Here is a 26,338-nt window from a genome sequence, read left to right on the forward strand (position 1 = left end):
AGTCACTGAGACGGTGAATGTGGGTCATGACAAAGGAACTGGAAAAGCAAAAGCAGCAGAGCCTTTTTTTAACTCAAAGCTTCATGTGTATTTTATGATTAAAATCGTTTCCTCTAGCATTTCACAACTGTTTTTCTAAGTGATCCTGATAACAGACGCGTAACTGATCATCTGAAGGTGATTTCACGGCATAAAAACCTCCGTGACAATTGGATTTTATTTGATATAATTGCTCGTTTGATATAATTTCTCGTAGCAAGCACAAGGTTGTTAGATTAAATTAGGAGAAGATAAAACATGGAGGTTCAAAAAGTGTCACTCTGACTCATAGGAATTAAATAAATGGAAAGTGTGTTTGTATGAGGTCCTGACACATAGTCCACACCTTAATGCTTAATCCTGGGGTTAGGCAAGTTTTAACACCAGGAAACTCAAGTTTGTGGGACTTTTATGAACCAATCGCTTACTCTCCTCCCACACCAAAGTCCATAGAGAAAATCAGTGATTTTAGCTCACAGGGACACAGAAGCTGCTGGTCTACTGCTGCCTCGTGTGGTCACTTTGTGTCACTGAGGTAAATCTAAACAAAATAAGACATTTGAATTTAGTGATGGAGGCAGCAGTGGATCAACAACTCCTGTGTACTGGAATCACTGATTTTCTCTATGGGGTTTGGTGCTGGAGAATAAGAGGTTTATAAAGCAACACAAACTTCTTTTTCCTCTTAAAAAAAGCTCTCATAAGAGGAAGAGAAAGCACTGAATGTGTTGATAAAGTATCATAAATTTAAGGTTGTGTAGATTTAATAGGATTAGGATTATTTTCTGTCAGAATTTACACAATAAAACATTAGCAGTAGTTTTGCAGACTGCTTTTATTTCAAAGAGATAAAGCCTAGTATTTACAGATTCTTTTTAAAACTCTCGGTTTCCTGGAACATTTTCCCAAGCATGAAGAAATCTCACATGTGAGTGTTTCATTTATATATTTTATACTGGTAAGAACAAAAATCATCTGATGCAGTTTGATACCAATGAAGCACTGAAGATATATTGAATGTTGTGTGAAGTCTCCCACTCACCCAGAAAATGATGGAATTAAATAGGAAAATACTAGTTTTAAATAAAGTTCAAAGCACTTCAGTGACATGTATCTTAGTTCGTCTGAAGAAATTGTTTTCTGGTTATTTTCCCCTTAAAATCACTGGTTTGTAGTGAAACGTGTTGAAACATAAAGGCCATTTGCAAATACGTTTTTTTTCTCAGCAAAAAAAAAGCTTGCATACTCAAAATATTTATAAAAATAGACGGCAATATTTGAAAAAAAAAAACAGTAGTTACAAATCCAGAGGCATCCAAATTTTCATTATGGCTCCCCCTGTTTCCCAGATAGAGTTATCACGAGTATAATATAAGACCTGATCTGCTGCTGCATTTACTGATGTAAACAGTAAAAATTACCAAATTGACACCAGATTAAATCTACAATATTTTAAGAATATGATAATTTGGTTGTTGGAGCAGTGTCACACACTAAAGTCGTACTTTAGAAAGCTTTCTCTCTCTTTTTTTTTTATACATTTCTCCAAACTCTGCTGAACCCCCAGATGCCCCATACCACTTAGAGAGATGTGGGATTTCACTGTCATACACAGAAAATGAATGAAAACATGCATCAGTTTTGGCTTAGCTGCAAAAAGACTACCGGTCACCAAAGATATGTCTCAGAAAAGTCTTGAGGACGAGAGTGTTGGCTTTGGAGCGTTCAACAGCGCCAAAAAAATAGATAAAAATGAAAGCTTTAAATAAAATCATCCTTGTTCTTTCCACTTTGCATTACCAACGTTTTCTCCGGGTTCATATTTACATGCAGGACGTTTTCCTTCCTACGCCAAAATCACTTCCACTTCTACCGGGTCAATGGTTTTGTCCTCTCCGCTCAGGCCGTTTGTGATCGGCACCTTCACACCTTCGTCCGACTCTTGGTTCGTCGGTGACTGGAAGCCGTTGTCGTCTCGCGAGCTGGAGTCTGTAGGCAGCAGTGGTGGCGGATCGGAATCGGATTCTGCTGCAGAAACCTCAGTGATCAGTTGACTGTCTTCTTCCTGTACCGCTTCCAGCATCTCCTCAGTGACAATCTCGACGGCAGATTCCACCTGCTCGTCCTTAGTGGGCTCTTGCCCCTCGCTTCCAAGCAGCTCCTTGAGGAGTGTCTGTGGAGACTTCTTGATCGAATTCCGGGGGACCTTCTCCACCACGGTGGTGACGTGCGTCACCTCCTCCTGCAGCCCGTCCTCTGCGGTGATGGTGCTGTCGGTTGGCTCCATCAGGTTGGTCACAGGGCTCTGCTCCTCCTCCCCCGACACTGGCACCGCCACCTCCACCACTGGGTTAATCAAGTCCCTGATTTCATCCACGCTATCAGGAGACCTCGGCTCCTCTGGTATCTCCTCATCCTCACTTTTATCCTCTGATTTGTCATCGCAGGTTTCGACATCCTCCTCAGGAATAAGCTCCACCCCTGGAACTTCCATACAAGACTCGTAGGCCAGGGGCAGTCCGTCCATCTGGATCATGGACACCACTTGCCTGCGTCTACTCCCAGAACCACCTTCTTCAGTACCGCCATTGGCCGCACTGTCTGGCTCTTCGCTGCCAAATTTAGCCGCCCAGTCCACCTGAGGTGTTTCTCCAAGCAGGTGCAGGTTGGGGTCACTGTTTGTGAGGACGATGCTGTCCCTGTAGAGGTTGTGTCTCCTCTGGACAGCTGCCTCTTTCACAGCTGGACACAGAAGACAAGAGGAGACAATTAGACAAGTTAGCAACTCATACACTGTCACACATTTTGACATTGGGCGATACGTTACACCTGGTCCTGGAGGATGCGTTTAGGACTTGCTAATGCAAAGGTGTTCCCACCAAATGTGGGTGCACTCTGTACGTATGTATGATTGGCTGTTACTATTACTAACCGCTAAGGTTAGGTTGTTTTTTGGGTAATCCTCTTTTTAACCCTTTCGTCTCGTGCTGTGTCGTCTCGTGCTGTGTCAGGTTTAGCAGTGTCTTCACACGATAGGTGTTCCTTACGCCTGGTTCTGGCCTGGTTAGTGGCTAACGCACTAAGTACTGTGGTGCCTACCAAAGTTGGTAGGACAAAAATGAACAGCAACTGGGCGATATGTCTTGTCCAAGACCTCTGTTTGGATGTTGTTCCTGTTTGAGCTGAATAAACCATGTAAACCTGATTTGAGTAGCTAGCTAATGTGCTGCCCTTTGTAAAGATGAACTTTTCTCCACTGACATCGCACACCTTCAAGTACAATTTGTATTTTCATCCAATTCTATCCTGACTTTGAGAGGTAGAATCTAAATGGTTCCAAAAATCAGTGGCGATACTGAGTCCTATGCAAGAACGGTGCCTCACCCATCATTATGTCCTTGGTGACGGACTGCAGCACCACCTCCTCGTACATGTTCTCCACCAGCAGGAAACGGGAGAAGTCCTCAAAGATCAGCTCTCTGAAGCGAGGCAGCTCCTGAGGAGTGATTGGAAAGTGACAATGAGCTTCAGGCAAAGTCTTTGGTTCTGATTCCTGACTCCCAGATGTGGGTTAGGGTTAACTGAAGGATTCAGAGACTCTCAGAGAATCTCTCACATTCATTGTAAAGAAGTTGATATGTTTGGTGCTACTCACAGGTGAGCAGGAATCTGAGAGCTGCTGGAGCATGTAGGGGATGATGATCTGCAGCAGAGCTTCTCTGAAGAACTTCTTACGCACTGAGCTGCTGTCGTAATCGTATTTCTGACGGGGAATCAACAGAAATGCTTGTCAGGTACGAAAACAAAAGTGGTCCATCCTGGAATAACGGCCAATTATGAAACTTGTTTAGGTTGTAAAAACCTAACAAGGTTTGAGGGGAAACTGAAATTCATGTTTTTGGAATTATTTTAGAACTGTATTTGTAAGTCTGTTTCTCAAGAATTTGAATAGATAGAAAATAGGTTTTACCTTGAGAACCCTGTCCTGGCATCGCTGGACGTTCTTGCACATGTCCTCTTCACCCTGGTCCTTCAAAGACTGGTTTAGCAACTGCTCAAATGTGTACACAGCATTGTCCATTTGCTGTCAGAATAATGACAAAAAAACAAGATAAACTTACATATAACCTGAGCTGTTCTCTACTAATTGTAATAATAATTCTTGTCCAGCAGGTGGCAACAGAGGTTGTGTGTTGTCTTGTGGAGGTTTAGGGAGTGTTAGACATGCTAGTTCTTGAAGGGCTCACCTCCCTCATAAGGATCTGAGCTCTGCTGACAAACACGTTGGGGCTGCAGACCTCAAACCTCTGCTGAAGGCCCTCCAGGTTCAGCTCCTCCACCTTCTCGTAGCAGCTCTGCATCTTCACGGGGTGGAAGGCGAGCATGGACAGTCTGTCCATGTGCTGAGGGAACAGACGGTTACTCAGAAACACACACACTAAAGACAGATTTGAGGCCAGTGAAGCACGACTCACCTCTCCCAGCTTTTCCTTGGCCCCTCCGTTGAGCGAGTTCTTGCTGATCTCCACCATCTCTCTGAAGAAGACCTCCCTGACCTCCGAGAAACCTCTGCTTGTGGGCTCCATCAGAGCCTCGAGGATGGAGCTGATGTAAGGCTGGATGCTGGTCCGTAGCAGAGGTTCCACCTTAGGCAACACCAGAGCTGCCAACAGCAACACAGCGACAAACGCGCTCATGGTTAGTTGCTGCAACTCATAAAAACACATGGAGATGACTTTGTAGTGTGTGATTGCCGTGATGGTCGGTGACGCAAGGAAACTTAAGTTTGCGCCATCTTGTAACATTTCCACTCTCCTGCACCAAACTCCATAGGGAAAATCAGCTCACAGGGACACAGGAGCTGCTGGTCTGCTGCTGCCTCTTTGGCAGGTTTGTGAGAGTTGGGTAAATGCAAACGAAGCATTTCAAACACTGAACACCACAAAGTAACACAAGTATGAACTTGCTGACAGAGGCAGCAGTGGATGGACAAACCCCTGCGTGCTGTGATGTTAAAAAATCGCTTTTCTCAATGGACTATGGTGAGGAGTGAGTGACAGGTTTTAAAAAGTGACACAAACCTGTCAGAAACAGTTGCCTAATGGTGAGATAAAGTGTCAAACATATTTTTGAGATAGTGAACATTATTGCATCAGTGATTAAAATCTGTTTTAGCACGGAATCATGTGTCAATACCTCCCTATGAAACCCAACCTACCTCTTCAATACCGCACGTTTAAGCATCTTTCATACAAGCACTTAGACTCTTGCATTAACCCTCATGTAAAGCAGGACCTGCATGTTTGCATACAGTCGAATCTTATCTGCGGGGATGAAGTTTCAAATGCTTATATAATGGAATGGAAAGCAATGGAATGCGGCCCTGCCACTTGAACTCACTGGGTAATGGTACGCACGGGGGAAAAGAGAGAGTGGTCTGTGCCAGATTAACTTCTGAACAGAACACTAACAGCACTCGCAGGGTTTTACCCCCAGGTACTTCAGAAGTTGCTAATTAGACAGAGCGAGAGACGGAGTCACAAGTTTAAAATCTGTGAGTGGAGAGTGAGCACAGATGGAAAAATGTGGGGGGAATCGTGGGATGTAAGTTAGTGCTGTATGTCTTTGGAAACTTGAGCACCGTGGCGTTACTCAGGGACCAGACAAGTCACTTTTGCTTTGCCAATAATCCCCGAGCAAGAGAGAGAGAAAAAAAAACCACACAGCGACAGTCACCGAGGCAAACAATGGAGCATGCACCGGAGGTGTGGAAGATCCTGTTACATGGTACAAGTCAACCAAATCAAGTTTGCACAGCGTGTTTGCTGCATGACAGGGTAAACTGAGATGGCCTTTATGGACGAGATTGAAATATCAATTGAGTGATGTATAATATTTTCTTTCTTTGGAGCAGCTCCCTCTTCTAAAATCCCCAGACTGTCCCTTTAAATGCTTCTCTTTTTTTTGAAGTGTGTATGTATGAGGTACTGACACAGTCAGAACTTACTCTTCTGTCTTTATCTCAATGTTAGATAACTTTTTCCAACAGGAAACTTTGGTTTGTGAACCACTCGTTCTCCCACACCAAAGTCCATAGAGAAAATTGGCGATTTTAGCTCGCAGAGACACAGCAGCTGCCGGTCTACTGCTTCTTTGTTTGTAAGTTAATGTCACTTTAGTAAAATTAAACTAAAGATTTCATGCCCTGAAAATGAGAAAATAAGACATTTGAACATAGTGATGGAGGCAGCAGTGGATCAACAACCCCTGTGTAGCTGTGGTGTAAAATTGCTAGTTTTCTGTATGGACTTCGGTGCAGGGAAGAGAGCAGTTTACAAACTTAATTTTCCTGTTGTGAAAAGCTGATATTCCTTCATGTCTCCACTGACGACCACACTTCAAAAACAACAAACTCTGCAGGTAGCTGGTCACCTCGTATCTTGCCAGAGACGTGTTCTTTGGATGTGATGATCTGGTCCATGTCGGTCCTCAGTCTGGCGTCCAGTGGAGCTCTCTGCGCCTCGCACGTGTCCACCAGAGCTCCGTACTGACTGCTGGTCTGAGACAACACTTGCCGGTACACGGCGTCAGAAATCTGCAGGAGAGAGAGAGAGAGAGAGAGATGTTCACAAACATCATCACCGCTTTGTTTCTCTCCCTGGACGTTTAGATTGTAACTCACCAACATCCAGTTCCTCTGCCTCTGCTGCATCTTCCCCTTCAGACGTGGACCAATCACACTTCTTAACTCAGGGTGAAGCGTCTCCATCACCAGGTTAGCCAGAATCTACAAACACACATAACATACAACATCTTTTAAATTTAGTGTATTTATTTATGTGCAAATAAATTCTCTGAGGTTCCACCCCCCACCCCCATCTTTCCCCGTCCCGGGATCAGGAAGTTAAAGTTACCATGGCAACAAGAGGTGTCGTCACAGAAAAAACAAATCGTCAATGTACAGAAAAACAAAAATAAACCTGGAAAAAAAGCACCACAGCCTTTCCTGTGTGGTTACATGGATACAGTGGAGCGATTGAGATGAGTCACAGCTGCATAAAGAGTGTCAACACACGTACACAACTCTGTTTTCTTTATATGTTTGCTGTTTGAGAGGCTTTTCTTTCTGTAAACTTAACTTTATGTCACTTTCTAAACAATTTATTCTCCATTGAGATAATCAGTGATTTTAGCTCACAGGGACACAGGAGCTGCTGATCTACTGCTTCTGATCAGTTTGTGCCTCTGAAATAAAGCGGAATGTTGAATTTCAATCACCGACATCCCAGAATAACACATTTGAAGTTGGTGTTGGAGGCAGCAGTAGACCAACAACTCCTGTGAACTGTGGGGTAAAATCGCCGATTTTCTCTATGGGGTTTGGTGTGAGGTTCACAAAGTGACACAAACTCCAGTTTCCTTGTTAACTCGAGTCGTCTAACAGTGAGTTAATTAGCAGGTAATGAATTGTGTTTATTTTGACTGAAATTTGCGATTTTTACGTAATTATTCTCGTTTTCATTTGAGCAACATATTTAAAATGATTGAAAAGAAACAGATGTTTTCTTGAGTCTGTAGAGTATGACGTGTATAGATCAGGACAATATTCAATCTAAAATGGTCATTTCAGTCGACTATGTTGCGATTTCGATACTTCATACAACCTCGCTTCCCTTTTTAAATAAGAATTTGTTCATGTTTCTGGAGCTGGAAAAAGAAACAGGAGGAAATCAGGTGTAATGAAGAAACGGTGACAAACACAAACACAGAGGGCGAGTGTGGAGATTTGAAAGGAGCTCATTCAGAGCGGAGGCCTCCATTCAACAGTGTGAGGGTGAGGTTGTGCTGCTGTTTCTGTGAACGGCTTATTCTCCAGTGTGAGGAGAGTATGTGTATGTGTGTGATCAGGATGTAGACGTGTGTGTGTGTGTGTGTGTGTTTTAAAATCGTCCATCACAGTGATATTTAAACAATTCTGAACTAAGACTTTGTTACATTTTTTTAGTCACAACTCCAATTCCAAGGTCATGGGTCGTTCTGAACTCGGATTTCCAAACCTGGAAACTGTGAGGGGACGTAATCAGGGTAAGAAATTAAACTTTTTAATATACTGTATTTTGTTTAGGGGCATTTTCTTTCAAATGTCAAAGAATATCTTAAATACCATTAATACCACAAACTGTGCTACCATAACCGTTAAAGCAATGTTTCAACATGAATTCCAACTTTTTTAAATACTTTAAATACCAAAATAACTCATCTGAGTTCCTGACCTGTGGCGGTGTCCCGCACATCATGTCCCACGTCCCGTAGTGTCCCTGGGCTTGTCTGTGTTTCCTCACCGAGTCGGTGAACGCCGGCGTCTCGACTGTTAGTTCCTCAGACAAACCTGTTGGGGACAGCAAAGAGCAGAGCAGAGAGTGGGTAACGTTAAAGAGGAAAATAAGACTTTTTTGAGCTACGATAGGTTGGTTGTACACACAGTTTCCAGCCATTCTTAGAAATGAAATAAACAACATTGTTCTAAATCCTTTTGTTTTGCTAATGTTAGCCGCACAGCAGTTAGCATCACTATGACCTTTATTTAGTCTATTTGTTAGAAATGAAGCTTTCAGTTGACAGCAAATTCAACCAAGAAAGAAAATAAAATGTATGAACAATAATGTTTGTGTTCTGTTTGAGGCAAGCTAACATGCTAAAAGCTCTGCTGCTTTGTACAGTAGCTCGGGTGTAACTTGGGTGTTCAAACAGTCATGTAGCTTGGTGTGTTTTAGCTAGGCTAATTAGTCAGCTAAACACATTTAGGAACCAGGTAAATAATGTTGCTAAAGCCAGTTAGCACTGAGATTTTGACTCTTTCACAGCTGCAGTAATTTAGCCATCTTTTTTTACATGTAATGATTGGTAGAATTTTTTTCTCACACCATTTGTTTAACCTAGGAGCTAGCGCAGCAGCTATCGCCTTCTGAAAAACCTTTTGGTGCGCTGTCGATGTCAAACATACAGTTTGCTTAAATCAGAGGCCTCAAACTTGCGGCCCGCGGGTCAAATGTGGCCCTCCAGATGATTTAATGCGGCCCACCACTTAACATAATCATTATTTTTAAATGATTTTGAAGTAATCGATTAATTTAGCCTCACAACTATGTTTTTATTGACACTTTTGTCGTGAAATTCTGTGAAATACTGTCACAAATGTTGTTATCGCGATATCATGACTGACTTTTTTTTCACTAGAAGCTCAGTGGCCTGCTCAGGTCATTACAGACTTCAGGGAATTTGCTTTTGCTTAAATGCTTTGACCAAGGTCTACAAACTCTTTGTGTCGGTCAAAAGTTTATTTCTCGTGATCAGCGTTTTCTCAGTTCCTGAAGCATCTGAGTCACCTCTGAGTCTTAATTTAGTCCTGTTCAGTCACAGTTGCAGGATTTCTGTCCCCATCACGCACCAATGTGTCATCCCCCCAGAAACAGGAACATTTTCTATGTGGTCGCTATGGTTACCGCCCCTCCCAGCTTTGACAGGACAACAGAAGTGGCTCACAAACGTGTATGCGTGTATAAACAGGTGTGTGGATTAAAAAGAAAAATCCCTTTAATTTGCAGTTTGTCCTTCTGTGTGGCAACAACAGAGCTCGTCCGTCTGATGCACACGTTACTAATTAAAGGACAGTTCAGCTTTTTAATCATCGCAGACTGTGTTTTACCATTTTTTTTTCTGCTTAACGACTTCAAAGCGAAGCTTTTCACACAGAAACTCAGGGCTTGGACACATGTTTTATGTTTTTGACACGTTTAAGAAAACTATGCAAAAGTTTTGTATCGTATCCGCTTTTCATAAGGAGCCGTTTTTTTTGTGTATACAAGCAAAACACGACTTTGCGAAAATATGACAGCGTTTAGAGTCATTTTGGGAGGTTTTGTGTGTATAAAGAACCTTTTTAAGAATGAAAAACAACTGTACACATCATACTTTTTTTCTATGTGTTATTTATATCTGATTTGTTTCAGTTATGTTGTTGTCGTGTATAAATAAAGTTGGATTGGATTAGGTTAAAAAGGCTTAAACTAAAATACAAGGAAACATGCTAGTCGGACTGAAATTGTACTAAATCACATTTTCGAAGTCGGGCTAACAATCCCAGATAATGCGATCAGGAGTGAAATAACTTTTGCGTAATGGTAAAACAACTTGTAATGGTGCCCAACATGCTAGTTATCAGCTAAATACAGAAAACAGGCTAATGCTAACAAGCTAGCAACAAGCTACGTCACCAGCTAGCGTAGGCAGCAATGTTATTGTAGTTAACGTAAACTAATAATACGATAACACTGAAAACTAAAATTGAAAGAACATTTTTTGTTAACTGAAATAAAAATAAAAACTAGAATTAAAAAAAAAAGATTACAGACTACAACTAACTAAATTTGGTGTCAAAATGTGCAATTTTGAAAGGCTGTATTTAAGAGACTAAATATATTATCACCTTTTTGAATCTTGTACCTAAACCTAATTAAAAACTAAACTAAAACTAAGCATTTACAAAAAATAAAGACTTGTAAAAAACTAGCAAACCTGCTCTAAAAACTAGTTAAAACTAACTCATTTTAAAAACAAATGAAAAATCCCAAACTATTTTAACCATGGTAGACAGACACACTTTCTTTAGTGAATAAATAATAATCCCCACTAGTGCTCCTGTACCTGAACTAGCCCTTTAAATTTACTGCCAACACAGTAAATCATCATTGGTAACTTAGTTCTTATCGCCGTGTCCTCGGCTCGGCTCATTATATTTACGATGCTTTTCTGTATCGTGATGAAACTGGCAGCTTCACAGAGCCACAGACACTGCTCATCTGGCTGCCAGAAAAAAACAAAACCACACATTCAAATTCTGAAGATTTGAATCCACTAAAGCACTAAAGCTTCTTCTGTGTTGTGTTTTAAATATCGCTAATAAAACGATCTGCTGCTGCTGCTGCTGCTTGACATCGGAGCTCATTTGATATGCAAATGCTTGACTTTCCGGGTTTTTAAACACTGTGGAAAGAGGTTTGTGGAGCTTTTCTTCAAATCTTTAGTCCCTGCCTCATTAGAACCAGGTTTTAGCCTCCATGAGGACATACCGGCCCTGACAAGGTCAGTGTTTCTGACAGAAAAAAGGTCCTAAAGAGGCAGAAACACACACACACACACACAGTGGTGTGTGTGTGTGTGTGTGTGTGTGTGTGTGTAAGTGAAGGCCTGGGAACTCGTCCCTGGCTGCTACTAAAACATCCAGATCGTGGTGAGCGAGGCAGGGAGGGAAATGCCTCAAATAAAAAGAGCGTGGTAAACGCTGCCACATGTGCTATTTATACGAACACACACACACACACACATGCACGCACACACATGAACACACACTGCAGAGAAACTAATCTGTGTGTTGATCTGACTGAATGTGTACAGTGGTTCATCACAGCATAGTTTCCCTTTTCCTTCTCACTCCCAAAGGGCAAAAGTCCCCCCCCTTTTTAAGTGAGCAACAAAGTCGAAGTGCAGAAGAATTTCACACACTCATCTTACAAAGAGTGAAACTGGTGTGGGTGAATTTTTTTCAACCAAACCCCACAGAGAAAAGCAGCGATTTTACGTCACAGCAATCACAGCACAGAGCTGTTGATCCACTGCCGCCTCCTTCTGTAACTTCTAATGTGTTATTGTGTCATTTCGGGTGTTTAAGATCCTTCGTTCAGATTTACATCAGTGATACAAAGTGACCACACGAGGCAGCAGTAGACCAGCAGCTCCCGTGTCCCTGTGAGCTAAAAGCGCTGGTTTTCTTAATGGGCTTCAGTTCAGGTATGGATTTTATTAAAAGAGCTGGCAGCCATGTTGTTGCTGGCTGTAGGACTGACTGTATCAGTACTGGTGTGGACTCTCCAGCTGGACTCGCTTGAGTTAAGTTGGAGATGTTTCATCTTCTTGTTCAAGAAGCTCCTTCACTTCTAACCAACTGGTGGAAACATCCAGGTCTGAAGCCTCTGGATGCTGAATATCTGTCTACAGAGATGAAAGTATGCAGGTCGTTCAGAACCTTGATGTCATGTTTGTTTGATGTTGTTAGTTCTACCTGAGTGGAGGTGTAAATATGGGGGTCATCAGGGTTGAAGCAGAAGAAACCTCTTTGGATTAGCGGTGAGTTGTCTTCAACTGAAGTCGAGCAAGTCCAGGTACCTACAGTAAACTAAATTCAATTTGTAGTCGGAACTGAGAATTACCAATGTCCTTCAACAGGAACGTCCCATGGAGACGCCAACCCCAACACAGGGTTCCAAGATCCTACTTTTACCATTAAATGCACCTCTGTCGTATTTGCTTCGGAGTAAGTCAGTAATTCTATGTTTCATTAGCCAGACCAAGATATGTTGGCATCGGAATGCGTTGAATTTGTGACTTCCAATGTAAATGAAACACAGCTAAAGACCTGGATGATTGAGAACCTTCAGGACTGGTGGACCTTCTCCTGTAACCTCTCTTTGAACCATGGTTTTCATCGTCTTTGTCATCATCTTTGACCAAAACAATAAATAAAAAAACACCATGAGGACTGAACCAGGTTGTGCTGTAAGGTCCAAGTTTGTCCCTAAAGGACTCAAGTGTAACATCGTAGAAGAAGTCCTCTATGATCCACGTGGAGGAGGAAAGTATAAACGCTTGTGCCTCTGACTTCTAACGTCCGGTGAATTCACTTGAAGCTTGTCAGCGCAGACGACTTCCTGTCTGCCTCTCCCTGACTCTCTGGCCACTTCCTGTCTTTGTAAGCCTTCGCTGAGTCACAGACTTAACCACTGCAGACAAAACTACACACACACACACGTGCACATGAGTGTGTGTGTGAGTGTGTGTGCAGTCATGCTGAGGTTCAACTCTCTGTCCACGCAGTTCAGGAAACATACAGGCATAAAAAGAGAAATGAGTGGACGACGTCCTGTTTACTGACCACTTTATTAGGAACACTTGCTATGCTTCTATGGGGTCGAACACATTGGGTTTTTCAGCCAATTCTGATACTGTTTGTTTTTTTAATTTAGAGCAGCCAATGACTGATGATTTTTTTGGCATACTGTATTTGTCCAATTTTCTTTTCTTCCATCTGATAAATTATGAAAATAACTACAACACTAATGGTCTGTCTCTCCAATCTACAGTTTATGTCTGCACTGCAGTGCAATTATACACAGTATTCAATTTTGTGACTTAACTACATTTTTTAAGAACAATGTTGAGTTATTCACGCAATTGTGGTCACAAATATAAGATAATGTTGACTTAATCTGATATAGACTTTGTCACTTACATAAAAAGTGGACCTGATTACGCTGTACAGAATCAAAAATATACTGAACAGTCACCAGGGGGCGCCTCCACTGGTTACAAAAGGGAAATCCACTGTAAAGGAAGTCTTTATGGAAGTGAGCATCATGTTATAATGCCATTAACATTTTCCTGAGTGGTCAGTGATCTCTACCACTAGTTTCAGATCTTCTGGTGTCAATTTTGTAAATTCTGCCTCCATTTAGAGGAAAACAAACAATAAAGGACGGCACATGACTGTGATTGACAGCTGGTATCCTCCAATCAGAGCCTGTTTGCAGGCGACACCTTCTTTATTGAACTTGTATTTGCAAAATGTTGACACTGTGTCGTCCAAATCTGTGATTCTGGAACCTTCCAAACAGGAGTTTGGATTATTTTGTGCCTGTCTGTCTACTTCTTCTTCTGCTACTGTATTTGTGGGACATGTTAAGTCCCAGAAGTGTTGCAATCCCGGCAAAAATATCAACATATGTGTGGTTAAAAGGTCCAGTGAGTTGGAGGAAGTGCAAGGGGTCAGAGGTCAGACTGTAAAACCATTCATCACCTTTTCCCCCCCGCCCCCCTGGTTCTGGTTTTTCTCAAAACACTGAACCAGATGGAGGTGAGACACAGGGCGTGTTCACACAGGCCAGAAAACACGAATGCCAGTCGACGCTTACAGCAGCTATGGTGACAGTAAAACAGCAACACAGTGGTTTACTCTGTGTCTGACAACACACGCCTTCACGCCTGGAATGCGTGGCAGGGACTGTGGCGCTCACTGAGCATGTCCGGACAGGTCGTATTAGGCGGTGAATAAGTGAGATCTGAACATGTGTGAAGCACAAACACGGGGGTTTGACTTCTAACTCACTCACCCACTCTGAGGAATCTGAACATTAGGATGTGTTTGCTCCACAGAATTTAACTTTTCAGTCGTTTGTTAGCGTGTGTTATGAGAGGGTGAATGCATGCAGCTCAGTCGGATGACTTAATCGTGTAAAACAAGGCTAAATCAGGTTAAGCAGCTTTTGTCAGCGTGGTGATGAGAGTGTGGTTTCATTCAAATCACTGGTATGAAGTTTTAATTGTACGGTTTGTGATACGGGGAACGTATGGCGTACGCTGGGGTGTACGGTGTTTACGTGTGTGTGTGTGTGTGTGTGTGTCTATAGAGGTGGAAAGAGTAATGAAATATTCTACTCATGTAAAAGTACCACTGTTTGATAACATTTTACTTCAGTACAAGAAAAAGTAGCTTGTTTAAAATGTACTTGGAGTAAAAGTTACTTTCTTGAGTCGTGCAAAAAGGACAAGGAACACAAATCTCATATTAATAGTTTTTGATTGAAGTGTTTTTGAACCTTTACAAATTAAAGTGCTGACAAAATAGAATATGTAAACACATAATCTATCAGTCAAAATGGGTCAAAGGTCACAAATGTCACACACTCAAGGACCTTAATTAACGCCAATTCACCTCTCCTCATCATTCATTCACCTCTCCTCATCATTCACCTGTCCACATCATTCACCTGTCCTCATCATGTCCTCATCATCCACCTGTCCTCATCATTCATTCACCTGCCCACATCATTCACCTGTCCTCATCATTCATTCACCTGTCCTCGTCTTTCACCTGTCCTCGTCATTCACCTGTCCTCATCATTCACCTGTCCTCATCATTCATTGCAAAAGTTTCCGGTGCGTGAATTTATTTATTGATTTTAATTCAGGCCAACATTTTTTTCTTCAGTAGCAGTTCAGATGTGATTTAGTGAAGTACAGTAACTTCCAAGTAAACTTAACTAAAACTTACTTAACTAAATGTACACAAAAGTACACAAAAAACCTACTCAGTTATGGTAACACGAGTAAACTCTGTCTAGTTTTGAGCCGTGTTGACGACTACAGTGGCTGCATGTGTGTAACCATCCTAACACCCTGACAATAGCAAAGTCACAGATGAATTCAGTGTAAAGCATGTTAGCTTTAAAGCAGCTCAGTCTGTGAAACACACCCACAGCCTGAAAACCACATGTAGGTTAGGTATTGGAAAAATTATGGTCAGCTTAAGTATTTCTGAGTCACGTCCTTTAAGTGCTAATAACTGTGAACAAATGCACTTTATCTTTTAATAATGAGATGTTGTTTGCTCAAAGGTTAGCCTAGCCCCTCCCTTGCCGCTATAAGCTAGCAAATGTAGTTGTTGTTTGCTCTAAAGCTAGCAATAGCGGGCTACACTAGACTTGTGATGCTACGATTATGCTTTCTGTCACTATTAGACGACTATTTACGACAGGAAACTGAAGTCTGTGTTGCTTTTTAAATCGCTTCATCTCCTGCACCAAAGCCCATAGAGAAAACCAGCGATTTTACATCACAGCACACAGCAGTTATTGATCCACTGCAGCCTCCTTCATTAAGTTCACATGTTTTATTTTGTGACTTCTGTGAAATTCTTTGTTCTCCGGTGTGAGCATGAGCTTAAAACACAACAGATTTTCTCTATGGACTTCAGTGCGGTGACACATGCAGTTTACAAAACTACACAGATTTGATTTTCCTGTTGGAAAAATCTGTGTAAAAAAGTGTAAAACTAATTCCAGGCTTTCCTATGGAGGTTCTAGGTGTAAATATAGATTTATTTAACATAAAGAGAGCATATTTTGGGAGTACATTTCAAAGCAAATACATGCACTTTACAAGTTGTATTGACATGAAACTATTGTAGTAAACACTGTGTGAATATTTTATGCTTCATGTTCAGCAACATGGTGAGCCAAGTCCCTGCATGCCTCCACACAAGCACAAAAATGTATCTTTGACACTCTTTAAAATAAGACACTGAAAAAATGTCAACATACTTGGCAGAAAAGCTTGGTCACGGAATTTTATTTGACTCACTTTGGAAACAGGCGAGTGATTTCCGCTCATGTTGAACACTCTTACACAAATGTGTCTTGAAAACTGGGCAGCGATTGTTGTTCGTTCGCGCCTCTGTGATACGACGACGACGACAACAACAATAACAAGCGCACATTACTGTCTTAGACTCCTACATTAACCACCTCACTCAGATGGCATGTGAAGCCTTCACACTGTGAAACATTCAGACACACACACCCTGGTCTGAAACACCGACACGGACTGAGCAGCCCATTGTTCTGCTCTTCAAGTGCCACATATGAGGTAAACTGAAAACGTGTGTCACTTAAAACTGGTTATTACTGATCAATAATTTCATAATAATCCAAAGATTAGAACTGATCTGATCTCTTGTTTCCAGCAGTTGAGACGTGTGGGAAACGATTCTACAAGAGAGAACGACAACGTGTCAACATGCGAACAGCGAGATGGTGTATGAGAAGCTAATGTCTCGCAAATGTCCTCCATTTCTAATACAACATCACAGATTTTTGTAAGAATCTCACGTCCGATTGGCTTTCGCGACAACACATGATTTGTGTTTTCTACTCAAGTGACTAAAACAAACTACGTTCACGCTAAATGGAGTGTAGATTTTTGTGTGGGGCAAAGAAGGTCACAAAGAAAGACGGAAAAAAAGTATATTTGCGTCTTTGAACGTAAGCAAATAAAGTGTAGGATGCTGATTTTGTGTCCTGAGCTCAGCATTGTCCTACAAAAACTTCATCTTCTCACATGTTTGCTTTGACTTTCTATGTAATCTTATTGAATAAAATTGGTGGCTTTCTCCAGAACTTCCTCAAGAACTTTCTCCAGAACGTTCTCCAAAATGTTCTCAAGAACATTCTCCAAAATGTTCTCAAGAACTTTCTCCAGAACGTTCTCAAGAACTTTCTCAAGAACTTTCTCCAGAACTCCCTGTGGATAAACTGTGGATAATTCCCGGCTGCTTCCTGGAGCTCGAGCCAAGCTCCGCCCCTCATCTGGATGACATCCTCCTGCTGTTGTGCTGCCTTTGTCATATGTTTGTCTGTGTCTAAAAACGACTTTTACCGTCAGTTTGAGTGAAATCAGTGTCGGTAGATGTTTGCGTGTTGACGTTACCGTTGTTGCAGTGTCTGACGCAGTCCTGCAGAACCGCGTGCCACTTCTTCTGCTCCTTCTCCGACATCACGCAGAAGTAGTGGTGACGAGCGTACGGGTGGTACAGGATGAGCGGGAACTCGCTCGCACACTTGATGAACGGATGATTGCCCACTTTGGCCTTGATGCCTGCAACAAGTCAAAAGACACAGTGGGCAACTCTTTCTCTCCAGAAACTGTTCTTCTAGTTATTAATTGACGTGAAACTCGTACTTGTGTCTTCTCTTACCTGGCAGGCTGGTGTTCATCAGCTCCATGTACTCCTCTAGAGAGTCCAGGGCCTTGTACCCGGCACAGTTGATGGTGACCTTTGGGTGAAGCCCTCGTTCATTTGCCTGTCAGAGAGAAACACTGAGGTGTTGTAGCACAGGTGCTAAAGGCGCACTTTTATTGAGGTTTGGGAGAAAACTCACCGTTTTGCTCTCATAGAGGTTGATGGCATAGCTGTTTGGAACGGACACAAAGCGACTCCTCCACTTCCGGTTCTCCTCCAGGTACTGAAACAAACTCCCAGAGAAAATGGACCGGCCCGCCAACGGATCCTGCACAGAATATAGATGCGGCAATCCGTCATCATAAAGGTGTGTTCATACCAAACATGATTAGTATGTGTCACGTGAACAAATAACATTGATGGGAGGGGCGCGACAGATGCTTTGTCACAAAACACTGTAGAAATAATCCAACAAATGCATCAAAATCACGTCACCGACTCCAAGTGTTGTTGGAAGTCGGAATTTCTGAGTTCCTCGTGGAAACTTTCAATTTGAACACCTTCTGAGGTCAGATTTGCAACTCGGAGCAAACTCAAAAACACTCTTAAATTTACTGTTAATTGCACTTCTGTCTTATTTGATTCACAGTAAAACATTCGTACGCCGAGTCCTGTTCAATTCTTATTAGACATGTTGTGAAAATACAGAGTAGAGCATCGTTTGTGTCCTGCAACGTAGTCCGCTTTCACAAAATTGTGGTTGCTTTGTGAGGCTGCTGTGACCTTGAACTTTGACCTCTGACCACCAAAAGCAAATCAGTTCCTCCTTGAATCGAAGTGAACATTTGTGCAAATTTGTTCTTGAGTTATTACGAGTTATTACAAGGACAACAGGAAAACACGGTGCCTCCGGCCACAGCTGTTGCTAGGGAGGAGACGTAATAAAATTATATTGTGACGATTATTGTAATTGTCTCATTGTTCATCCCTCAGTGCTTCAGTATATGACTCAATATGCCTGTATTATTGTTGGATTTTCAAAACCACATCACAACATGTTTTCTTTTGTAAGTCTCTTTCTTGAAAGAGAAAAATAAAACGTGCCTTCCTGTGCAGCAGCTGCGACTGCGTCCCTCCTCCTGCTTCGATCTCGTAGCGCACGCTGTTGAAGAGAGCGACGGCGTACTGCTGCTGGTACACAGCGCCAAACTCCCTCATCACATCTCTGGTGCGAGCTGCAGACGGTGAGCACAGAACACACAAGACACCAGATCAGGAAAAACATCACAGTCTGAAAAACATAAAGTTTAAAGACCTCTCACTCTCCCACACCAAAGCCCATGAAGAAAATGTGCGATTTTAGCTCATGGGGCCACAGGAGCTCCTGGTCCTCTGCTGCCTCGTGTGGTCACTTTGTGTCACTGAGGTTAATCTGAACGAAGGATTTTAAACACCAAAGTCACAAAGTAAGTCGTTTGAATTCACTGATGGAGGCAGCAGTGGATCAACAACGTCTGTGTGCTGTGATGTTAAAATCGCTGCTTTTCTCTATGGGGTTTGGTGTGGGAGAGCGAAACCTTGACAAACTTTAGTTTCCTGTCAGAAGAGTCTGTCAAACAGTGAGATAAATCTATCAAACATATTCTTAACATGTCAAAGCTATAATCTGGGTGAGTTAAATGAATGCAAATTAACGACTGTAGCCTCCTGATATCAGCGCTTTATGAAAAGTGTCAAGTAATAACATTTTCAAATGGCTTTTTTATTATGACAGTGACTCAACAAGAAGGATGTCTTATGCATGTTTTATCCTCATGGCTGCTACAACAATAACAACAAAACAGATATCTGCCATGTTTTATGGCTGCTTCACAAACACTGTGTGTTTATGTTTGTGGATATTCTCTTGTTTTAAAATGCAATTTTCGCTCTGTTCATCTCTGCAAATGCAAATAAACCGGGATAATATTCAGTGTGAGAACCTGTAAACTTTAGTTAGTAGAAAAAAAACACTTAAATTGAATTTAAAGTACCTCAATAATAATCATAGTCCACTTTCCAGGTCGGAGAAGAAGCTGAATCTACCACTGACTCAGTGTTTTTCCACAAATCCTCTCACTGCCTCTCTCTCTCTCAAGTCTGCACTGCAAAAACAGTCCTTGAATATTCTTAAGTTGATTTAAAATATCTTGTTTTGAGAAAAATAATTTGCCTGGCAAGAAAACTTAAAGGTCTCCTGTAAATTTAGCCACTTTCATAGTCTAATGTGCCTTAAAACGAGGAAAAACAGACCAAAAACGCAACTTAAATGTCAGAAATAGTCTGTACTTTTACTTGATTAAGCTGCTTTTAACAATGCATTCCTTATATTTGCACACACACACTAATCAGTGATTGTGTATTTTACACGCCTTAAACACACAGCGGCAGTGAAAGGACACACAAACCATGAGCAGTTACAATTCAGGCAAATCATTATTTCAGCTTGTTACTGTGAGTTAACGCTCAAAATAAGCTGTAATGTCTTATTAAGACACTTTTTTTACACTATTAATATTTTACTCTCTTGTAGTTCACTTTTTTGAGAGAAGGAGCGACGTCGCGAGATGTTCCCACAGTCCAGTTTCTGGAAAAAGTCTCCTGTGTTTGTTGGACGGTTTGTGTCGTTTTTGACGAGGTCAGCGTCACACGGCGTCGACTTGTGATGTGTTTATGGAAGAGACGACACAGGAAGGGGGGGAGGGAGGGGAGGGAGGGAGGGAGGGAGGGAGTCGGCCTGCAGTGCGGTGGGAGAGCAGGAAGGAAAGAGCTGACAGGACGGGACGGGACAGATGGGGACGGAATGTGGAGGAGACGAGGACACAAGGACACGTACGAGACAAACATGGTGCCACAGCGGGGACACGGGGGTCAGACGGAGATGAGACAGAGACGGAGAAAAACAACCAACATCATGTAGGGTCAGATGTAATGGATGATTATATCCACAAGGAGGCGGTAAAGCAAAGCAAACTCCAGAAAAATACTAAAGAGGAAGAACTCTCTGAAGAACTCCTCCCTGATCCGCACTGAAATACTGTGACGTGTATTTGTTTTATAAGACAAAAAAATATTAAATTGAATTAATTTAAGTTTAAATAAAGTTTTTGGCAAACGTCATCGTCTAAAGCCCGACATTCCAACACGTCGGTGATGACATGATGTCTTAGATGCAGACTTTTGTGGACATTTGTGTCCAGAGTAACTTTTTCTGGATATTTTAGTTCTTCAGTGCGGGTCAGAAAAAGCAGCTTTAGAAGTTCAGATGTCAAATAATCCGCTGTTTCCTGTCCTCACTGTCATGACAGAGCATTAATCTGGAAGCAGATCGATGGGGAAAACTGTTTAGTCAGATTCTTTCTTGGCCTCGAATCATTTTGTCTCCGTTTCCAACGGCGAGGATCAGACAAAAACACTCTCTCCTCTGTGTAAAGTTCCACCATATAAGTGCTGGTTCGCGGCGGCCCCGTTCCAAACGTGAACCGACTTGGTATTTTCCACTGGAGCTGCCGTGCCAAAGACAGCAGACTGAGAAAGTGAACGGGGACGACCTTTACACGCAGCTGGAAACTGGAATTTGGGAACAAAGACCACATCATAAAACACACAAACCTCGTCCTGTCACTCAACGTAGATGTCGAGCAATTCTGTTCTATACTTCTGTCTGTTTCCTCTGTCTGTCCTGAACATGTCACAACATAAATCAAGACTATGATTGATGCAAACTAGCAAAAGAAGGGCCGGAACTACAAGGAGGAGGGACTATACGCAGGGGGCGGGACTTCAAGTTGTCCAAATCACACGAGAAGTCGGCAAAATAAAATAATAAAAACGGCAGTAACACGCGATAAGGGTTAGCGTTATAGCGTTAGTACGCTATAACGCTAACTGCGCAAGAGAAAACATGGAGCTACAAGTGGGCGGGACTTTACACACTAGAGCTAACACTGGAAATGACACTAAAACTAACCCTAGAACTAACATTACAACTAACACTAAAACTAAAGCTAACACTAAAGCTAAAACTAGAACTAACACTACAGCTAACACTAAAGCTAACACTAGAACTAACACTACAGCTAACACTAGAACTAACACTACAACTAACACTAAAGCTAACACTAGAACTAACACTAAAGCTAACACTACAACTAACACTACAGCTAACAATACAGCTAACACTAGAACTAACACTAAAGCTAACACTAGAACTAACACTACAACTAACACTAAAGCTAACACTAGAACTAACACTAAAGCTAACACTACAACTAACACTACAGCTAACAATACAGCTAACACTAGAACACTGGAACTAACACAAGAGTGCTGCAGTAGCACTAGCAGTGTTGCTACATTACAGATGCTAGCTGCTGTAAAACCAAACCAAACGAAGAGGTGAAGCAGCAACTGAGCCGAGTTTAGATCTCGGAATAATCTGAACACCAACTCACTTTCAAGACATTACATGGCAGGAATATTTTAGCTCAAATTCAAGTATTTGTATTTATTAATTTTCTTCTTTTTTGCTTTTATTGGACAGGAGAGTGAAGCATGAGAGAGGGGAAGACACAGCAAAGAACCGCAGGTGGAATCTGGTGGGACTGAAGTGAATGACATGGATTTCGTAACTTTGTGATATTTGTGTAATCCACGTATCATACGTCTCTCCTCCCGTCTTTGCTTTGCCTTTGTGTGTAATCCCGAATACATTTTTAATCCCACTGCACGGAAGTTTACAGGATATATAAGTGTAAACTCTTCTTTTTCAGCTTCAGTTTCCCGACTGTGTTCATGCTCAGTCTACGTCGATGACATCCACGTTCCCGGCGGGCGACTGTCAGGACGGTGTGTCCTGGTCTCAAAGTGGGTGAGTTATGTTTTACACTTACAGTGTGTGTGTGTGTGTGGGGGGGGGAGGAGCTCAGTCCATGTCAGAATGTGCTTAAACTGCAAAGGTGATGAAATCACTTTAACAGGGAGGCAACACAGTCCAAACTAGACTCCCTGTGTAGAAGTGCTGAGTAGACACACACACACAAAAAGTGAGTGTCCTCACTGTTTTTATGTCTCAGTGAGGACACGTTGTCTCTTAACTCTTAGGACACAGAATTTAGGCTGCTTTTGTTCCATAAGTGTGTTAAAACGTGCAGATGTGTGCAATCTAGAGTGTCTTATATCCTTTTTTTCATCACAACCTATAGGCAATGTGGTGAAATTATAATATAATATATTATCAATTTGAGAAATGTGGGAATATGTCACAGTTCAAAGTTCGCTCAGCTTGTTTTTTAATGAACAAAATTAAAAGAAAAATGATTTTGTGACTTTTTTGAAACACATTGACAAAATAATATTTATGATGATATTTCACCAAATTTCAAAATAAAAGAGTTCGCTATGACAAGGAACGATAATTAGTTCACAGTATAAATGTATTTATGATCATCAGCAGCAGCGAGAGAGAGGGTGTGTGAGAGAAGCACACTGCAGCTCCAGTGTTTGATCCTGTGACATGTTTCTACCTGCTTCACCCACTTTAATTCACGTCGCCTCACAGCCACTTTACGTCCATATCCTAACCCTCCCTCCCTGAGTGACACATGTGCAGAGGAATGAATAAATGCCTGTGCAGACGGATTGTAGAGACAACACATGCACTGTGCTAAACACCTTTTGGCCGCGGCGACACCTGAAACGACTGTGACGTGAGATCATTCTTTTCCCCTGCTCATCTACACATCTGTGGAAGTGTTCTTTCTTCTTCTTCCTTTTCTTCCCTCGACTCTCAGTAATGACACGGAGCTGCACAGTGGGAGGCGGCAGGCAGCAATGTGAGACCTAAATAGCACTCTGTCCCCGGACTTCTACAAACACGCTTCCCTCTGGGAAACCTACTTATTATCTCTTAGAAAGACGTCCTTCGAGGCGAGCTGGCGTTCAGACTGTGAGTGGAGCAGAGCAACAATGCACTCCAATGCAACTCTACTCATGTTTTTGTCTGTTTACCAACAAATTCTGTGTGTTCCTTTGGGTAAGAGCGTTATACACGGGTACGCAGAACTGAACATACTGAAAGGAGGTCCATTAAAACAGCTGTTTTTGAGTTTCCAAAAGTCCACATATGTTCAGTTATGCACATTTCTGTCCTAGACAATAACTTTTTGTTGAAAAACAAGTGGAAAAACAAGGATTTTAGCCACTCAGCAAATAAATTCTGCACTAGCTTTAGTCTACGATATCCTATGTAGTATTTACACGATGTTATCTCACTGTCAGACAGCTATTTCCAACAGGAAGCTGAAGTTTTTTAAACCGCTCACTCTCCCGCACCAAACCCCATAGAGAAAATCAATGTTTTTAGCTCACACTTACACAGAAGCTGCAGGCGTTACTGTTGCCTCGTGTGGTCACTTTGTGTCACTGAGGTAAATCGGAGGAAAGAATTTAAAATGCCGAAGTCACGTAATAACACAGTTGATGTTATCTTATGGAGGCAGAAGTGGGTCAGTGGGTCAGCGACTCCTGAGGGCTGTGATGTAAAAATCATGTAAAATTGATGATTTTCTCTATGGAGTTTGGTGCGGGAGAATGAACTTCAATTTCCTGCCGGCAAATGTTGTCTAACAGCGAAATTAAGTAACTGGCATGTGTTTTTTTAAAGGTTTTAAAGACTTGTAAGCACATCTCAGTTTTTGAGGACACATGCAACCAGTGTCTTCAAAAAACCTGAATTATTCCTTTAAATTAAATACTTATAACAGCTGTTGTTACACGGAAAGCAAATGTATGTTATTGCTTTGAATGTTGGGCTCTGCTTTGATTAAGGTGCCCCTCCCTGGAAACATCTGCATTGAGCCCCTAAATTTCCTTGATACGCCCCTGCTCATGTAAGTAAGTATGATTTTAAAAAGAAAAGAAGAAGTTTGTTTTATGAAACTAAGGCTGATTTTAAGGCTTTTGTTTGTTGGTAATAATTTGCTGTCACTGCTGTTGAGGAGTTGTCTCTCTTACCTGTAATCGTCTCCCGCCTGCTCTCATCCAGGTGAGAGGAGACCACGTCCCCCATGGTTCCAGGAGTTCAACAAAGAATCCACCCGGCTGCTGCTGCTGCTGCTGCTGCTCGTGTTAAAGTTCCAGGAGAAAAGAAAATCAGAATCAGCTGTTGGTGTTTCAGAAGAAAAACGTCCAGCTAGAGTCAGGTTTCCAGGCCGAGCCGCTGGGAAAAAATGCTCCACTTCCCTGGTGAGAGGGAACTCACTCTGCCCTGACCGAGGAGGAGGAGGAGCAGGAGGACGAGGAGGAGGAAGACACGCCCTCCTCACTGGTCCAACGTGTTCAGTCGGCCCTCACAAAGGTGTGGCCACAGGCAGCAGCTTCACACAGAAACAACATGTTATTTAATTATATTTACCTTTAAAAGTGATTCTTTTAGAGTTAAAGTACAAGTAAGTGACCAGAAAATGACTTTGGTACACGTTGAAGTTACTTTTTTTTAATAATATTACTTCAGTAAAAGTCTTTTATGACATTTACCTTACTTAAGTGTCAAAGTCATTTTCTGATAGAAAATGTACTCAAGTTTTAGAAGTAAAAGTATTAAAAAAGTGATCGGGCCATGGTGGATCAGTGGTAGGGCAAGTTGTCTTTCAAACTGGAAGGTTGTGGGTTCAATTCCTGACGCTGCTGTTAGTCTATTATGTGTCCTTGAGTAATGACACTTAACCCCATGTTGCAGTGAGTGAGTGAGTGAGTGAATGGGTGAAAACTGTAGTGTAAAGCAGTTCATCAAGACTAGAAAAGCTCTATATAAATACAGACCATAATACCAAGTCTTCTTCTTCTTCTGATTTTGTTTGGTAGTAAGAGTAACAAAGGGAGTTGCAATTTATGAACCAATTCATGATTTCATATGGAAAAAATGACTTTTATTTTGAAATAGGGTGCAATAACACTATGGAGGTTTTTATTGATGGAATTGGAACATATGTAGTATAATGTGGTTGGTTTGGATTATTTTAGATTATGCAGAAATAAATAAATAAACTCGGTTTTTTACTGGGTAAAATTTTTACTAAAAACAATTAGAATATATGTAAAAAATAATACATAAATAATGATTATATATAAAGTTACATGTATGTTTTTCCATGGACTCTCACTGTTGATGTTGTCTGGATATTTGCTGCCCCCATGTGGCCATTTTTTAAGTTGAAATGAAGTAGGAGAAATGATTGGTTATTATATTGTTTTATTGTTTGTTTGTTTGGTTCTGAACTGACTGACCTGGTTATGTAAATAATCAAATAAAAATAAAATAACTATAATTGGTCACGTACGAGATCATGCATTTGTAAACATTTCTGTTGTTACCATGACTACTGCTGCAGGCTGATCAGGGACAAGAGAGTTTGTAACCAGAGGTCTCCGGTTTAAATCCAAGGACAGGTCAAGGGCTGGAGTTCCTCTGAGCAAGGCCCAAAGTAAGTTTTAGATGCTGTTTTTATTGCCCATGTTTTAGTTGCTGCTCATTTTGTTGCTTCTGATTTTATATTAATTTAAAAAATCATCTGTGCAGGAAAAATAAATCACAGTTGAAGCCAAACGTCTCTTTTTCCACCAATGAGAGGG

General features: G+C 41.7%; 1 protein-coding gene and 1 long non-coding RNA gene across 2 annotated transcripts; one reads left to right on the forward strand and one right to left on the reverse strand.

Annotated features, from left to right (window-relative positions):
* Positions 1-856: 856 nt before the first annotated feature.
* Positions 857-24,967, reverse strand: niban2a (niban apoptosis regulator 2a). Its single transcript, XM_044011815.1, has 14 exons — positions 24,722-24,967; positions 18,773-18,903; positions 17,868-17,996; positions 17,684-17,789; positions 17,416-17,583; positions 8,313-8,428; positions 6,722-6,826; positions 6,472-6,634; positions 4,515-4,702; positions 4,287-4,442; positions 4,010-4,123; positions 3,695-3,802; positions 3,424-3,535; positions 857-2,781 (listed from the first exon to the last, which is right to left on the reverse strand). The coding sequence occupies exons 1-14, from the start codon at positions 24,774-24,776 to the stop codon at positions 1,886-1,888; spliced, it is 2,547 nt and encodes an 848-aa protein (XP_043867750.1). The 5' UTR covers positions 24,777-24,967; the 3' UTR covers positions 857-1,885.
* On the forward strand, positions 24,905-26,191 carry LOC122758033. Its single transcript, XR_006358114.1, has 2 exons — positions 24,905-25,064; positions 26,098-26,191. It is a non-coding gene; the product is annotated as an uncharacterized LOC122758033 (long non-coding RNA).
* Positions 26,192-26,338: the final 147 nt, after the last annotated feature.

Source organism: Solea senegalensis, linkage group LG21 (assembly GCF_019176455.1).
Source record: "Solea senegalensis isolate Sse05_10M linkage group LG21, IFAPA_SoseM_1, whole genome shotgun sequence".
NCBI lineage: Eukaryota > Metazoa > Chordata > Actinopteri > Pleuronectiformes > Soleidae > Solea > Solea senegalensis.